Raw genomic sequence first — 18522 nt, 5'->3', positions numbered from 1 at the left:
CACACTTGTCGAAGGCTTTTGCAAAGTCTGTATTCTTTTAGTCTTCTAGTGCATTTAGGACCTTGTCGTAGTGATCCAATAGTTGAGACAGACAGGAGCGACCTGTTCTAAACCCATGTTGCCCTGGGTTGTGTAACTGATGGGTTTCTAGATGGGTGGTGATCTTGCTTCTTAGGACTTTTTCAAAGATTTTTATGATATGGGATGTTAGTGCTATCGGTCTGTAGTTCTTTGCTGTTGCTTTACTGCCCCCTTTGTGGAGTGGGACTCTGTCTGTTATTTTTAGTAACTGTGGGACGACCCCCGTGTCCATGCTCCCTGTCCATAGGATGGAAAAGGCTCATGATAGGGGCTTCTTGCAGTTCATGATGATCACGGAGTTCCATGAGTCTGGCCCTGGGGCAGAGTGCATGGGCATGTCATTTATCGCCTGTTCGAAGTCATTTGGCGTCAGGATAACATCGGATAGGCTTGTGTTAACCAAATTTTGTGGCTCTCTCATAAAAAATTCATTTTGATCTTCGACTCTCAGTCTGGTTAGAGCTTGCTAAAAACTGAGTCATATTGGGACTTGAGTAGCTCACTCATTTCCTTGCTGTCATCTGTGTAGGACCCATCTTGTTTAAGTTAGGGGCCCAATACTGGACATTGTTCTCGACTTTGATTTGGCATAGGAGAAGAAATACTTTGGGTTTCTTTCGATTTCATTTATGGCTTTTAGTTCTTCCCGCGATTCCTGACTCCTATAAGATTCCTTTAGCTTAAGTTCGATGCTTGCTATTTCTCTGACCAGTGTCTCCCTACGCATTTCAGATATATTGACCTCTTTTAGCCGCTCTGTTATTCTTTTCAGTCGCCTGTAAAGGGAGCGCCTGTCTCTTTCTATTTTACATCTACTCCTCCTCTTTCTTAGAGGAATAAGCCTTGTGCATACATCGAGTGCCACCAAGTTAATCTGTTCTAGGCATAAGTTGGGGTCTGTGTTGCTTAGTATATTTTCCCAGCTTATATCGGTTAGGACTTGGTTTACTTGGTCCCACTTTATGTTTTTGTTATTGAAGTTGAATTTGGTGAATGCTCCCTCGTGACTAGTCACATTATGTCGGTCTGGGGCTCCACGCATACATGTCTGAACCTCAATTATGTTGTGATCTGAGTATATTGTTTTTGATATGGTGAAGATGAGGTCTAGTGTATTCTCCAGTCTAGTAGGCTCTATTATTTGCTGGTTTAAATTGAATTTTGTGCAGAGATTTAAAAGCTCGTGTGAGTGTGAGTTTTCATCAGAGCTGCCTCCTGGTGTTACTACTGCAACAATATTATTTGCTATATTCCTCCATTTTAGGTGCCTTAAGTTGAAATCCCCTAGGAGCAAGATGTTGGGTGCAGGAGCTGGAAGATTTTCCAGACAGTGGTCAATTTTTAACAGCTGTTCCTGGAATTGCTGGGATGTTGCATCCGGAGGCTTGTAGACTACCACAATGACTAGGTTTTGGTTCTCGACCTTTACTGCTAAAACTTCCACTACATCATTTGAGGCATTAAGCAGTTCTGTGCAAACAAGTGACTCTGCAATGTACAGGCCAACCCCCCCCCCCCCTTTTGCCTGTTCACTCTGTCACATCTATATAGGTTGTAACCTGGGATTCATATTTCGTTGTCCAAGTGATCCTTTATGTGGGTCTCAGTGAAAGCCGCGAACATTGCCTTTGCCTCTGCAAGCAGTCCACGGATGAAAGGTATTTTGATGTTTGTTTCTGGCTTTAGACCCTGTATATTTGCAAAGAAGAATGTCATCGGACTGGTGGTATTGTTGGTACTGGGGGGGGGGGATTTTTTTCCCGGCATTAGTATCTGTATCTGTTGGTTTGGAGTGGAGGCCATCGACTGTGGTTCCACTCCAGGAATGACTGGATTTGGTGTACGATTTCTGCTATTTCCTGCCAGTTTTTTTTCCTTCCTGGCACTAAAAAACCTCTCCCTCTTGAGTGGCTGTGGCTACCCAGGTTTTCCCATGGCCTGGATGTTTTGTATCTTTTTGTCCCCTTTAGATGGTGTGCCTGGCAATTTAAGTTATAGCACAGTCTTTCCTGTACTGAAGAGGTACACATTTCAGGGTGAAAAAGCTTACAGGAAGGGAGTTTGCATTTTCCTGTTGTCATATGGGCATGGCATTTTCTAGGGTGGTCATAGTTGCACGTCCCGTCTGTTTTTCCAGATTTCCCATGTCTGCAGATACCAAGTGCATAGTATGTGCACAGGCTTGGTTTCCGTTTGCCTTGGGTTTCTGTGACTGTATTCGCTGTTGGTGCATGTTTCCCTGTCTTATTCCTATCCTCCCTAGCACCAACAATGGAGCTCCCACCAGTTGTTCTTGGTGATATATCCTCACTATTGCTAGTGGAGTCCTCTTGTTTGCTATGTCCTGTGGTATTTCTAGTTTGCAATATTGGTTTTATCTTATCTTTGACTACACTTGTTTCCCTACTACGGCTCCTGTCCCCTATGAGGTCATTTATATGTATTCCTTCCTGCATATAATTCCCGACTACCTGGACAAAATCTCCAGCTTCACCATTACTGTCTCCCAGGACAGCACCTCCAGCTTCACCATTACTGTCTCCCAGGACAGCACCTCCAGCTTCACCATTACTGTCTCCCAGGACAGCACTATCAGCCCCACATTTACTGACTACCAGGACATCACCTCCAGCCTTACAGTTTGTGACTACATGGCCAGTATCAAGGGCAGTACCATTCAGCCCAGACTTTTTATGTTCCCATCTGTTGTAGAAAGCTTCCAGGTTGTCTATGAAAGCAGCTTTGATGTTATCCTCTTTTAATACCCTTGTGATTTTAGTCCACAGATTTATCTCATTTGGGCATACTCAAAAACACTTCCCTGTTTTAATACTGCTTGTAGCTAGTTTTTGGATATCTGCACAAGGGGCGTGACACCAATTTCCACAAAAATGACAATTTATCCATGTGGAAGCCCGTTTGTTTGATTGACCGCAGACTACACAGGGCTTCATAATGATTTGAATGGTTGATTTACTGTAATTCTACTAGCAACCTCTTGAATATTCTATTAATAACCTCCTTAAATGAAGCTCTAGCTATTTTTATTTCTATTTCTAACTGTACTTGTATATTGGACAGCTTACCATGTACGTTCCTGATTTATATTTATTGTTTGTGTTTGATAAGGGCGCCTACAACCCCATCCGTTTACAGTCTGCTTTATTGTCCAAGGAAACCATTTGAAACCAGTCAAGGGTTCGGACCAGTCAAGGGTTCGGACCAGTCAAGGGTTCGGACCAGTCAAGGGTTCGGACCATCAAGGGTTTGGACCAGTCGAGGGTTCAGACCAGTCGATCTGATCTGATCAGTGGGTCACTTATTTAAAACATACTGGTCGGTGATTTGGGCTAACACATGAAGGATCTACCTGAAATTATCTACCCGAGTAATATGTGATTTGATTGACACAAAAGTATAACTTGCATGTTGAAGAACCGGTGATTTCTGGCAGCTCCTACAATGATGAACGGTCGAGCCTCAACCCTTGTTTATCAATCGCTGTATCTAGCTTTTCTAGTTTTTTTTCGTCTCCACCACAATAAATGCTATATTATCACTATAGTTGACTGGTGGAAATTTTGGAGGAAGGACGCTTTTTCTGTAGTAATAATTGCTTCTCGTTGTGTATATTGCGACCGCTGGTAACTACAGGTTATATGAAATTCACAGTATACGTCTGGTATTTCAAGAAAAAAGAAACTAATGAAAGTCACTCCACTCCACTAAGTACCATTATAATACTGATTAGTTGCTACTACAACACTGTATTCTGCTATTCACTGGTATCACTAGATTATATGCGAGTACACTAGCAGGCCAGGAAGATTATTAAAACAGCTGACCACTGTGGTAAGATTCTGGCGACTTCTGGCACCTGCCTCTATAGGCTTATCACTTCATTTACAAATTCACCTGTTTTCAAATGACACTTTAGCCTTTATCATCTATATACTAGGGAGCCATTGTAGTATACACTATACACTATGTATACACAATGTTATCAGGGAGACTTTCTTTCCTCTGACAAAGAAAAGTTCTCCTATTATTATTTTGCACACGGAACACAGGCCTATGATTCCCCTCTGGCAGTAAACTCTGCTAGGTAGTGCACACTAATTCTCCTTTTTTGACTCAGTATATAATGTTTTCCGCCCAAGATTGGTTCCAGGCGCTAGAGGGATGTATCGTATAGGATTGATGGCACAAATTAAAGTTCTAGCACGTAAGAGCGACCGTGAAAACACGAGAAAACACGGAGCACAATGAGGCATGCTACCCGGCGAGGGTAGAAATTTGGGCATAGTATCACCTTGTGTATGTTTCTCAGTGTATATATATTGTTAAGAGTTGTACAAGAATTAAGACACATGTTCAACATCTGGGTATCTTTATTGTAGACGTTTCGCCATCCAGTGGCTTTATCAATACAAATTCCAGGACATAATTTGAAGACAGTAGAACTAAATACAGAAGATGTGGTAATCAGTACCTCAACCTTGGAGTTGGTGTGAAGAGCACCGTAGTTGTGGAGGTTCTGGAGGAAAGACGTATGTATAATGTTCGCCAAGACCGTAGTCCTGGGACGGGTCTCAATCTTGCGATGACCCGTCTCTGGCTCCCGAGGGAGAAAGGTTTCTACAATGACGCGACATATGCTGTTCAAGCACTCTTCTGGTCAGTTCAACTGGTGCATCTCATAAGCGACAACACCGTATGTACTCCTAACTATGGACACTAGCGAGGAGGAGGATATGTCGTTATCACAGGTAACAGCTTGTCTGGTTCGTTGACTCCATGGTACACTAGTGTGGCCGCAGTCATCTCTGGTTTCTCTTCGGGAGGGAATATCACTCCTAGTTGCCTGCGGAGCGTCTCAGTAACTTCGCACTCCCGAAGATAGTGTGTCAGGGGCCGCTGGACAACGTGCTGACAGTACTGGCACATCTCCTCCTCAGCCTTGTCTACCATCATCTTGGCTGTGGGAAAGCCCAAACGAAGCCGATGGATGGCGGTACACTGCGCTCTGGACCAGCTTCTATCATATGGAGGGGGTTCTCCCTGAGTCGCTGCTCGGTACCACTGTTGAGATGGGGTATAACCTAAGACCTCCCCCATAAGTTTCATGGCTCTGGCAGCCACCAGTTTGGTCTGTCGTAAGCTGATTGGGACAGTAATCCCAACATGTGGATAGTCTGTTGCTGCCTTGGCTGCATCATCTGCCGCCTCATTTCCCCGGATGCCAGCATGGCTGGGGATCCAGTTCAATGTCGATCTGTTACCCTGAACTTCTAAGGCTGTCATTATGCTCAGGATCAATGTGATGAGGTGAACATTGTCCTGTGGTTGAGGATGGGAGAGGGCATTGATTGCAGACGTGGAATCAACATGTATGACAGGTCGGAGTCGATGTCGTAGGGCATGTGACAATGCCTGCTGAATCGCCACCAGCTCAGCTTGAAGGATCGTGCAGTGGTCAGGGAGTCGCCAGCCTTGTGTGTGACCATTGTGGTACAGTCCAGCTGTTGCTCTCTTCCAGTCAGGGTCGACAGAACCATCTGTGAAATACACTGCACATGTGCCTCCCTCTGCCAGTGCCATGCTTGTCTCAGCATGATTGCTGAGAGTGTCTTGACTGCAGAGACGCTTAGAGATGGGTAGCTGCATGATGCAAACATCAGCTGGATCTGGGCGCCAGGGAGGTGGTGGATGGTACCCAGCAACAGGAAGGTCACAACTCTTCTCAAGGAGTAGTTGTATAGGCAGCAGCTTCCGCCCAGCAGCACAAAACGAACGGATCCAGGAGTAGTCTGTGAAGAGTGTGGGATCTTGTGCCATGGTTGTCAATATCCGTCTCCTTAGTGGGGTACCTTGCTGCCTGTGCAGAATCGTGGCCACTTTGCAGGCGTTTATGTATCTCACTCTGTCAGCCAAGGAAGGAAGCCGGGCCTCAGATCTGAGACATACTGTGTTGGTCCAGATGGGGGCCCCAAGCATAGTTCTTATCGCCTGATTTTGTACGACCTCCACTCTTTGCCTGCTCTGCGGGAAGAGATGAGCTAACGCCGGTGCACCGTAGTCAATGAGCGAGCGTATAGCTTGTATATAGTACAAGCGAAGTACATCTTTGCTTGCCCCTGCACGGTGCCTCGTCATGGCTCTCATGGCGTTGAGTCTGAGTAGAGCACGTGACCTGACATACTCGGCCTGTTTCTGAAAGGTCAGCTTTTTATCAATGTAGATTCCCAAGTACAGGTAGGAGCCTGTCCACTCAAGTTCTGTATCCTGAATACGTAATCTATTCACAGGATCTGGTCCCTTGAACATCATTGCAAGAGATTTCTCGGCCGAGATCTTGAGGCCTAGTTCCTTGCAAGACTGCGTAATTAGGTCCAAAGCTCTCTGAGCCTGTCGTTCTAAATTACCTTTCCCATTCACTACGAGTGCAAGATCATCAGCATAGCTGAGGAGCTGTGTACCACTATGAAAGGGAAGGCTCACAAGTTCCTGCATAAGGATGTTAAACAGGGTAGGACTGAGCACACCTCCTTGTGGCGTACCGTTTTCCAGGGATTTAAAGGAAGAGTAGTGTCCCTGAAAGCTGACACAGGCCTGCCTGCCCCTAAGGTAGGACTCTATCCAGGCCAGGAGGCGTCCTTTGATTCCCTTCCGAGCTAGTATTGCCAGAATTGCTGTGGGGCTGGCTAGCTCAAATGCCTTTTCAAGGTCGAGGTAGACGACAATACTAGGTTTTTTGTTACTGTCAGCAATCTGGCTTAGTAGAGTGGTTATGCACTCTGTTGTACCCACTCCTTTGGTGAAGCCAAATATGTGATGATGAGAGGGTCCAAGTTTCCATAGGAGGCGGTTTAACACCATCCTCTCAGCAGTCTTGGCTAAGCAGCTGGTCAGCGATATGGGTCTCATACTGCCTGGGTCCTTGGGCTTTGGAATTGGTACGATGGTAGCTTTCTTCCAAGCTGCTGGGAGTGTCCTGGCCCTCCACGACTTGTTAATGACGTCTAGTATGGCCTCCCATCCACTCTGCCCAGCCCGTGCAATCATGGAGTATGTAACACCATCGATGCCCGGGGCAGTGTCACCTGTGTTCTTAATGGCACGTCGGAGTTCTAAGTCCGTGAGGTCTTCATCAGTCACATCTTCCGACTCACATGCAGCTTGTATCGTTAGCTGGCGCTGTGGCAGAAGATCCGTCTGTATATTCCGGATGTCCTGTGGGAGCTGAGTGGATGCTCCCCTGGAAGTGAAAAGCTCCACTAGTTTCTCAGCTTCCTGGGATGGGTTCGGGTGTGCTGGTGGCCTCGGCTTGCTCTTGCCAGTTGCTATGTTGAGCTTGCCCCATATCTCAGATAAGGTGGTGTGATGCCCGAATGTTGAGCACCACTCCAGCCATTTCTCAGTTTTTACTCTGAGAGAGACTCTGCGGGCATGCTGCACAATGGCTCTCAGAGTATTCCTGTTCTCTGCGTAGGGTTACGCCTGTATAGCTTCCTAAAAGAGTTGATGCGGTGGTTCTGCTCCCGCACCTCGTCGTTGTAGAACCACCAGTCTCTTTTGTGAGTGCGTCCTGCAGACTTCTTTGGAATTGCGCACTCTGCTGCCTGGATGAGAACAGTGATTAGCTCCTGTTCAGCCGTATCACAGTCTTCAGATAGAGAGTATGTGGACCACCAGTCATGAAGATAATCCTGGAACACCTTCCAGTTGGCCCTCTTTACGTCCCATCTAGGAGGCAGCACAACTGTGGGAGGCCTGTTGATGTTGAAGGTGGTGATCACTGCAAAGTGGTCACTGACAAGGTGAGGATGGGTTTCCCATGTGGCTCCTGCTGCGAGTTGTCTTGACCCGAAGGTAAGGTCGAGGCAGCCACCCAACAGGTGTGTGGGGTCTCCATTGTTTAGCAACTTTACCTCTGGAATATCGTGTAGGAGCATTGCTATGTGTCTGCCAGCAGCATTGGTTGCTGATTGAGAGTGCAGCATTGGGTGATGTGCGTTGAAATCTCCACCCACAATAATACACTCACTGCGTGCTAGTGCGAGGAGCTCTGCAATGTCGAGGGTGTGTCTTGGGTTCTTGTAGATGTTATAGATGGTAATGGGCGCCCCAGGTATGTGCACAAGGATGGCATGTACCTCGACATCCTCCCCACAGTCCACAGGGTTGGCTATAACCTCGTGAGGTATTGTATTGGATACAAATACAGCTGTGCCTCTGCAGTGAACGCCCGGGTCCGTGTGCCGAAAATACCCAGCAAAACCGGGTAGTCTTGGGCACATAGTCGGGACAGTCAGAGTTTCTTGTAGCAAGACGATATCAATCCGATCCCGAATTACTGCCTCCAGCAAGAGGTGCTGTTTGCCCCTCAGGCCCTGAATGTTCCACTGTAGGACCTTGAGGGTGTGATTTGGTACCGAGGTTATTCCATTGATGTTGTTTCCTGAGCTGGAGACTGAGTTCTGCCCGCTCTGAGAACCTGCAAATTCATGGCATCCACTGTCTTCTCTTCGGTCAGAAAGCACACTCTCAGGAGCGTACTGACCATCTGCCGGAATGCGCTCTGTTGTTCCGTGGAGTTGATTGTGTTGCAAATAAGATCTGTGAACACCTTGATGAGTGCTACGAGATCCTCCCTGGTGAGGGCCTGCTTTGGAGTTGGATTCGAAACAGTGGATATTATCTGGGTTGTTGTGGTCTGTAGGGACTGCTGAGGGTTGGATTTCTTCATTGTATGCACCGTGGTCTGTTGCTGTATACCAGGTTGGGTAGCCGGGATCTGCTGGTGAGGTTCCAGTTGAGTCTGCAAAGCGCCTGTGCCGGGTAAGGAGTGCCTGCGTTGTCGTGCTATGGCCGGTGGGGGCTCGTTTAGTGCCGCCTGCTGATCGCATTGACCATTTGCACCCTGTTGACGCCTCCTGTTCCTCTTGTTTCTCCGTTGAGGTAGGGGTGCAGGAGGTTCTTGACCTTGCCGCCTGGTTGAGGCTTCTAGGGTTGGGAATTCCTGGGCATTGACTTGGGTTAGCTGCTGAGAGATCTGCGGTATGGCAGGGTTCTCTGCACCCATCGTTTGCTGAGAGTGATGATCCGTCGTAGCCTGTTGCCGAGTTTTTGGCGTCTTCCAAACTTCTTGAATTCTGGCGAGCCTCTCGGGGCATCGAGGATTCCAGGCATGGTGTTTCTGCCTGCAGTTCGGGCATTGTGGAGTTGGTGGCGATGCATTTTTCAGCTTGGTGATGCATTCCTCGGTAGGGTGGTGCTGGCTGCAGACACCGCAGATTACTCTGTTCGGACAAAGTGCACCCAGGTGTCCATAACGCTGACACTTGAAACAGCAAACTGGTTCTGCAGTGAAGGTCCTGATATCGTACCTGCCCCAAGAACCGAGGTCCAGGTGGGATGGTAGTGGTCCTACATGGTGAATGAGGACCTGTCGGGTTGGTGCATTGCCTGCCGTCTTTGCCTTGAGACGTTGAGCTGACACCACACTGGGGTGAGCTGCTACTGCCTCGATGGGCATCATCAGTCCAGTTCCTCCAGGGTGAATGAGCGATCTGTCTCCATGACTCTCTTCAAGGTGGTATACATTTCCTTGTTGAGAGGAGTCAATATTGGTTCTCCCCTCAAGTTGAACCATATCTTGAACTTCAGGTTGTGTCGTGATTCCAGGTATGAAACAACCCCATAGTGGGTTCTGTGGTCCCCGTAAGACTTCACCTTGAATTTGCCAGGTCGGTTGAGCTGGTTTGCCTGCTCCTTGGACGGATGGCGCTTCTTCTTGTTGTCCACAGTGTTCCATCCCTCTTGGTTTTTGGGGGGTGGGGTGTTTATTTCCGCACCTGTTTCTATTGTCACTGGCTCCATGGTTGGGACTGTCAGATCTGCTACAATGTGAGCAGGATCTTCCTCTTCCTCTCGCAACTTCTTCGCTAGAATTTCGCCCCACATTTCCAAATCTGAGTCCTCTGTCGTGTTCATGGAGCATCGTGACCTCTTCTTTTCGGCAGAAGCCATGTGCCTATCTTGTGATAAGGTAGTGAACTCCGTGAACTGAGTGTGTGTCAATGGATTGTCGTAATACGATTGTCTCAATCTCTACGTATCTGGAGGAAAGACAAGGAGCCTGGCGCTTATATACTAACGTCAGGTGGAAAGGGGACGTGTAGCAGACGAGGGTATAGTCACTTGTAGGCGGGATTTCCCAGTGGAAGTAGGTCCTACCCAAAGAGATGGGTTAGTTGTAGTAGTAATTGTTGTAGCCGTGAAGAAGGTTATGTACATGTCCTCAGAATCAAGATTCCGTGATGTTGCAGTGTCTGACAGGTTGTACAAGAATGGTATACAATCTGCATGACAGTGTCTTCCATTGCAGACACTGCAAGGCTCCAGGCGGACATCAACCAAATCTTTCAATGGGCTGCAGAAAACAATATGAAGTTCAACGATGAGAAATTTCAATTACTCCGATATGGTAAACATGAGGAAATTAAAACCTCATCAGAGTATAAAACAAATTCCAGCCACACAATAGAGCGAAAAACTAACGTCAAAGACCTGGGAGTGATCATGTCGGAGGATCTCACCTTCAAGGACCATAACATTGTATCAATCGCATCTGCTAGAAAAATGACAGGATGGATAATGAGAACCTTCAAAACTAAGGATGCCAAGCCCATGATGACACTCTTCAGGTCGCTTGTTCTATCTAGGCTGGAATATTGCTGCACACTAACAACACCTTTCAAGGCAGGTGAAATTGCTGACCTAAAAAATGCACAGAGAACCTTCACGGCACGCATAACGGAGATAAAACACCTCAATTACTGGGAGCGCTTAAGTTCCTGAACCTGTACTCCCTTACAGCGCTGTATAGCCCTTGTGGTTTAGCGCTTCTTTTTGATTATAATAATAATAATAATAATAATAATAATAATGTACTCCCTGGAACCCAGGCGGGAGAGATACATGATTATATACACCTGGAAAATCCTAGAGGGACTAGTACCAAACTTGCACACGAAAATCACTATCTACGAAAGCAAAAGACTCTGCAGACGATGAAACATCCCCCCAATGAAAAGCAGGGGTGTCACTAGCCCGCTAAGAGACAACACAATAAGTGTCAGGGGCCCAAGACTCTTCAACTGCCTCCCAGCATACATAAGGGGGGTTACCAATAGACCCCTGGCTGTCTTCAAGCAGGCACTGGACGGGCACCTAAAGTCGGTACCTGATCAGCCGGGCTGTGGCTCGTACGTTGGATTGTGTGCAGCCAGCAGTAACAGCCTGGTTGATCAGGCCCTGTTCCACCATGAGGCCTGGTCACAGACCGGGCCGCGGGGGCGTTGACCAACGGAACTCTCTCCAGGTAAGCTCCAATTAACACGTCCCCTTTCCACCTGACGTTAATACATAAGCACCAGGCTCCTTGTCTCTCCTCCAGAGCTTCCACAACTACGGTGCTCTTCACACCAACTCCAAGGTTGAGGGACTGATTACCTCATCTTCTGTATATAGTTCTACTGTCATTAAATTATGTCCTAGAGTTTGTATTGATAAAGCCACTGGATGGCGAAACGTCTACAATAAAGATACCCAGATGTTGAACATGTGTCTTAATTTCATTATTGTTAATTAAGAGTATTTTTGACGAGGTAAATAGTTTAATTGACTCACAGGTAATTTATAGACTTGAAACACTGTTTCACCTTAGGGAAGGTTCCTTGCTGCTGGTGATAAGAAAGATGGGCTCGAGATCTAAGGAAATTGTGTGTTCTAATTTCTTGAATCGAGTCTGAATGTCTTCCATTCCCCAGGGAATATATGATCACTAGGGGTTTAGCGCTCCCCTATAAATTTAATAATAATAATTTAAACCTAATTAATAAACCAACCAACTGGGAAACAAAGCCTAATACGGCGTGATTTGCAGTGGCCCTATAGATCCATAGGGAAAAGGTAGCGAACTTCTGCACCATCGTTGGTAATAATAATAATAATAATAATAATAATAATAATAATAATAATTATTATTATTATTATTATTATTATAATATTTTTATTTACTACAAGTAAATGTACAAGGTATACATCGTGGTAAGCTCCTCTCTTCTATGTGCGGGTTATTTGTGTATCGTTCCAGTCACGGTATTGTGCCTTTTTTTGTTACTACTGTATAGAAAGCCGCTTGTTATGCAGAGCATTTCGGGCAAATTAGGTCAGTTTTCTCCCAGGCTGCGACCCACACCAGTCCACTAACACCCAGGTACCCATTTTACTGATGGGTGAACATAGACAACCGGTGTAAGGTAACACGTCCGATGTTTCCACCCCTTCGCCGGGAATCGAACCCAGACACCTCACCGTGTGAATCGAGAGCTTTGGCCACCAGGCCACGTCTCGTTCTACTCCATGCTTTGAGTATCAGTGTCAAATTTACTTGTTTTCTTTTCCTGGGACGTGTGTGTCCAATGTCCTCATGAAAAGGACCCCAATAGAAATAAGTTACTCTGTCTGACTTTTTTGGGTTATCCTAGGTTCTCTACACATATGCTGCTATGTACGATAATTCTATGTAACTGTATGTGTGTATACCTGAATAAACTTACTTACTTACTTAACATTGCTAGCTGCTGGACAACTGGTCAGCTCGCCAACTTTTAGGCTTCGGGAAAGCCTGGCGTTCTTTTAACTCAGGCATTTGTGTGTGAGTGTTTGCCTCTGCTGGGATTTAAGCAAGGTGAGTCACCTGACTTAATTGGGAATTTATTGTTTCAGTTTCTCTTTCCAGAGGAAACTTTGTTTTCATTATATTTTTTGTCCAATTTGGGCAACATTGTTTTTTACGGACTACCGGCAAGCAGGGTTCAATAAAGCATAAACTTTAGTAACCCTTAACAACAACAACACCAGCAAATTTAGTTCTGCTTAGACTTCTACTCTAGCCTTCGTCAGGTGTGAACGTCTTCCTCCCCTGAGTATCAGTGACGAATTTCCAATGTTCTCTCTGGACGCTTGTCGTCATCTATTTTGTTCTCCAGGCACATTACGAGAGGGGCACCTGTCATCGGGTTAATTTAAGTCACCTCTATTTTTCGGCACTGCTGAAAATTCTTTCACGGTTTTGGTGCAGAGTCGGTTACTGAACCAAGGTGAGGTGTATGGGCATATCGCTCTGCTGGGGCTTGGCAAGGGTGTCTTCCTGATCTAATTGGGAACTTTTAGTTCCTGTTTCTATTTATAAAGGAACTCTTTTTTCCTTTTTCTTTCATCATCTAGCTTTGGGAAACAAATCTTCACTGAACATCGGGAAGTCGGGCTGGATACTGTGTAAGCTGTCAGTGGCCCTGATAAACAACAATAACAGGAATTGTTATAAATTTATTCGAGATCTCAACATTAGTGTAGTAAAACAATAAGTTTTGGTGTATTTACGTATGAATACTGACGAAGAACAATACGTCATCACTTTACTTCAGAGGCAGTTTCCAGGTGAAAGAAATCTGACTTTGAATTATTAGTTAATACAAGAAACTCGAATATTGTGGCTCATTTATCTTTGTTTTTTCCTCAAGGTGCCAAGTACCCAGGTACTTATATACTGCAAGGTGAACATATATATACTGCAAGGTGAACATATATATACTGCAAGGTGAACATATATATACTGCAAGGTGAACATATATATACTGCAAGGTGAACATGTATATACTGCAAGGTGAACATATATATACTGCAAGGTGAACATATATGTACTGCAAGGTGAACATGTATATACTGCAAGGTGAACATGTATATACTGCAAGGTGAACATATATATACTGCAAGGTGAACATGTATATACTGCAAGGTGAACATATATATACTGCAAGGTGAACATGTATATACTGCAAGGTGAACATATATATACTGCAAGGTGAACATATATATACTGCAAGGTGAACATATATATACTGCAAGGTGAACATATATATACTGCAAGGTGAACATGTATATACTGCAAGGTGAACATGTATATACTGCAAGGTGAACATGTATATACTGCAAGGTGAACATATATATACTGCAAGGTGAACATATATATACTGCAAGGTGAACATATATATACTGCAAGGTGAACATATATATACTGCAAGGTGAACATATATATACTGCAAGGTGAACATATGCACCAGAAAACAAAAATAGGAAGGGAAAACGCCTGGCTTCTTATCTCTCTCCACATTTTTATGTTTGATTGTGACTAATATTTCTTCTACACTGTAGGATTTTTGTGAATTCAAAATTCAAATTCAAATTCATTTACTTCTTTGCAAGTAGTACATAGAGATTATATTTTTACAATAATGTGTTGCAGTGCAAAGAGAACCTCTTATTATGCCTTGGCATTATGTGCTGACTTAATTTAATGGCTTCTTGACTACTTAACACTAAAGAAGTTATCATAATTGTACAGTAGTTCTATTAATAATAAATGAATCTAATTTATACAAACCAAAGGATATATTCATGTATTCAAAAATGCTTTTTATGAAACATGATTCAGGAGTAGTTTACAGTAGTTAACAGTATGAGACTGCTACAATTTGGTGAAGGGCAATACTTGTTTTGGTAGGTATGTATATTTCTATGTGGTAATTTGTCAATATATGAGCTTGGTTGTCTAGTTATGAAGTTTTAAGATTTAGGTAATTGGTAGATTTATTGGTAGTGTTAAATATTGAGTATTTAGTCTAGGGTGATTAAGTGGCTTTTGAGAAGAATCTTAAATTGATTTTCAGACCAGGTTACTTTTTCTTTCTTTTTCTCTTATGACATTATGCATAGCTTATCAAGAAAGAATTCTCATCTTCCCCATGAAGATAAATCACTTTGTTTGACTTTTTTGGGGGTTTTCCTTGGTAAGCTAATTTACACTATGTATGATAAGTGTACTTATGTGTATCTGTCCTTAAATAAGCTTACTAATATTTTTGTATGAGGGCATTGGGGGGCTGAATCTCCCCAAGCTCCCCATGGCACCATCACTGTTTACAGTATTAGGAAATGTCTTGTTTGCTGGGAGTTTTATTAATGCAATATGCAATACAACGCATGTGTAATGAGGGTAAAAGCTATCAGGCTGGGAGGTGTTAGGTCAGTACTACTATGTGCTAACTGGTATAAATGGATCCTTCACACAGAGAATACTTGGATCTTCTCAAAGTTTACTCACTTTAACTATTTTTTTAAATGTGTCCACAGAGGGAAAGTGGTAACTAATTATGCTGACCTTCCATGGATAAACGGTTAAGCTTAATCTAACTTTTAGCCTAACCTATGCTGTTTGTAGCTGAGCCTAACCTTAGCTAACTCAACCTAATGTAATATTAATAAAACTCAGGCTAAATTAAGACTAATCAAATTCAACCTAACCTAAGGCTTCCAGCACCCTGAGCCTACAGTGTTGTGCTTGTAAGGGCAGAAGCCTGTGTTTACAGATAGGGTTCTGTCATTTTTTACTTACCGATAGTTATACAACAAAAATGAGGACCAGAACTGGATTCTGCTCAAGCTCCCTAAGCATGACCTTACTGCAACCTGAACTGCTTGGAATTACTGTACCAACAGGTGTTTCACTATTTTGTGAACTACTGAGGAGGCAGTATTTGAAAGAAGTGTTGATCATAAGTACTATGTGCAAAGTAGAGACTTGTACTACTCTCTACATCATTCTCCAGTCATAGCAAGATATCCACTTCCCTCCACCCTCAGTGAAACTTCCATCGCTCCCCATCGTCTGGCAGAATTCTGGCAGTCTGTATGGACTCAATGTACTGTAGTGGATAAAAAACACATTTTCATGTTCTGCAATTTATGTTTTCTTTGCAGGTAATTGGTTACAACATTTAAGTTATGAACAGCCCTGGCTCTTTCTCTTCAGAGACTTAAATCATCAGCTTGGTAAAAATGCCTACAGCAGGAGCTATGACTCTGATGTTTATTGGGGTCATTCTCTTTGCTATAATACTGTTTGTGACCTGTTTTAAGAGGCAAGTTGGCCGTATGAAAGATCGTTCAAGAAGAGATCCTCATATACCTGGTTCTGAGGCTAAAAAGGTTAGTAAAGTATTTACAAAATACTGTACAATGAAACAAACCATGGAACAGGTGGGTTGTGAACCCATGGCAAGTGAGTCGTAAAACTCCAGGCCAGTGTGTAAGCCACTCTGCTTATGCACTGGCCTGGAGTTTTATGGCTCACCATGGGTTCAAACTCCACCTGTTACGTGGTTTGTTTGCAATCGTATTATTACAGTTTCATGAGTCATGCTGTATAATGAATATATAACATACTGTATATACTCTAATCATGATAAAAAGTAAGTGTTCTTTTAAATATTGTGTTAATCAAATTGCCATAGAATGTTTTACCACAAATCTAAAGCTTCTAGCTAGCTCCCGTCTTACAATATATGATGATTGAAAATGTGAATTGAATACTTAGTGTGGGTTTTTACCTCAATATTTTTTAATTTTGAGAATAAACATTAAAATGTTTTGTGCACAGCAGCAGTTTAATATTTAATAATATTGAATATATGAAGCGATAATTTTGGTTTCACTATGAATGCTTTACTTATTATAAATATTTGATTAGCGTAAAATAATTTACCAGGACAGTACTATACTGTATTTACAAATCCTTGCTGTGGCTAGTGTTTTGGGTAGGTCACAGATGCAGTATAATGTATATCCTCTTTTAGGGTACCATACTAACATAAATAAATCACAATTTGGAGAAGAGATTTTAGATGCTATTTTGTTGTCTTGGACCATTATTAGGTCACAGCTGAATGAGAAAAAGAGAGATAACCAGTAAACAGAAATAGGAAGAACACCTGCCTTCTATTTATCTCCACATTTTTTTGTGACTGAAGGTTCCTTTAAAATGTGTAGGATTTTTGTGATGATCTCAGGCATGGTATTGAGATGTTTATACATACATACATACATACACACATATATATATAAGTAAATAAATTCTCTTATTATTTGTAAAACTTTTTTTGAATTAGTTTTAACTCTGAATTATTTTCAAAGGTTTCACATTTTTTGTTCTTTAATATATTTATCAGGCATTAAAGCGAGAAATAGAGCGACGGCTAGACCGGGTTGCTGACATATACTACGAACCCAAGTTGCTCATGCTAGAGATTGACAACAAAACAAATTCTGACCTCCCTCCTTATTACTTTAGGATGAAAGCTGTTGATAATATGAAATATTTAGGTAAGTTTAGTTTGAGGTTAAATACTTATTGCTCTTTCTTTGTTACATTTTTATTATTTCTGTTTGCCATTGCTACCTTTTGTTGTTTCTCTGTTTTTCACTGCAGCTCCCATATTTTTTGTATTACTGCACCTGTCCAGCTCTAACTACAGCCTCTCCTCACTTACCGACGTACTCGTTTACCAACGACTCGGACTTACCAGTATGCATACCTCAATAATGTATATTAGAGCTGATTTCCTCTGTTCTGTTTATTACAACATACAGTGGACCCTTGGTTATCAGCCATAATCCGTTCCAGAAGCTAGGCCTAAAACCTAAATGGCAGATAACCAAAATAATATTTCCCATAAGAATTAATGTAAATACAAGTACAGTGGACCCCCGCATAATGATTACCTCTGAATGCGACCAATTATGTAAGTGTATTTATGTAAGTGCGTTTGTACGTGTATATTTGGGGGTCTGAAATGGACTAATCTACTTCACAATATTTCTTACGGGAACAAATTCGGTCAGTACTGGCACCTGAACATACTTCTGGAGTGAAAAAATATCGTTAACCGGGGGTCCACTGTAGTAGTAGTAGTAGTAGTAGGCAGTAGGTTGGTAGACAGCAACCACCCAGGGGGGTACTACCGTCCTGCCAAGTGAGTGTGAAACAAAAGCCTGTAATTGTTTTACATGATGGTAGGATTGCTGGTGTCTTTTGTCTGTCTCATAAATATGCAAGATTACAGGTACGTCTTGCTACTTCTACTTACACTTAGGTCACACTACATATACATGTACATGTTTATTTATACACACTCAATTGAGTTTTCTGTGATTTTATCTTAATAGTTCTTGACCTTATTACTTTTCCTTTTATATCCATGGGGAAGTGGAATAAGAATTTTTCCTCCATAATCTATGCGTGTTGTAAAAGTCAACTAAAATGCCGGGAACAATGGGCTAGTAACCCCTTTTCCTGTAATTACTAAAAAGAATAAGAAGAAGAAAATTGTCAAAGTGGGAAGTCTGAATGTGCGTGGATGTTGTGCAAATGATAAGAAAGAGATGATTGTGGATGTTATGAATGAGAAGAAGCTGGATGTCCTGGCTTTAAGTGAAACAAAGCTGAAGGGGGTGGGAGAGTTTCAGTGGAGAGGA

General features: G+C 43.2%; 1 protein-coding gene across 3 annotated transcripts in view; it reads left to right on the top strand.

Moving 5' to 3' along the window:
• The first annotated feature begins 12991 nt into the window (after positions 1-12991).
• Positions 12992-18522, top strand: part of LOC128692089 (protein C1orf43 homolog) — a 41882-nt gene continuing 36351 nt past the window's right edge. Inside the window, exons 1-3 of one of the 3 annotated variants that reach the window (XM_070085228.1) lie at positions 12992-13053; positions 15970-16197; positions 17217-17370. In XM_070085228.1, the coding sequence (XP_069941329.1) occupies positions 16048-16197; positions 17217-17370 (304 nt within the window). In that variant the 5' untranslated portion in view covers positions 12992-13053; positions 15970-16047. The other 2 variants (XM_053781080.2, XM_053781079.2) reach the window with 2 other exon arrangements.

Source organism: Cherax quadricarinatus, chromosome 15, assembly GCF_038502225.1.
Source record: "Cherax quadricarinatus isolate ZL_2023a chromosome 15, ASM3850222v1, whole genome shotgun sequence".
Classification (NCBI taxonomy): Eukaryota; Metazoa; Arthropoda; class Malacostraca; order Decapoda; family Parastacidae; genus Cherax; species Cherax quadricarinatus.
This window is presented reverse-complemented; position numbering and strand designations above follow the sequence as displayed.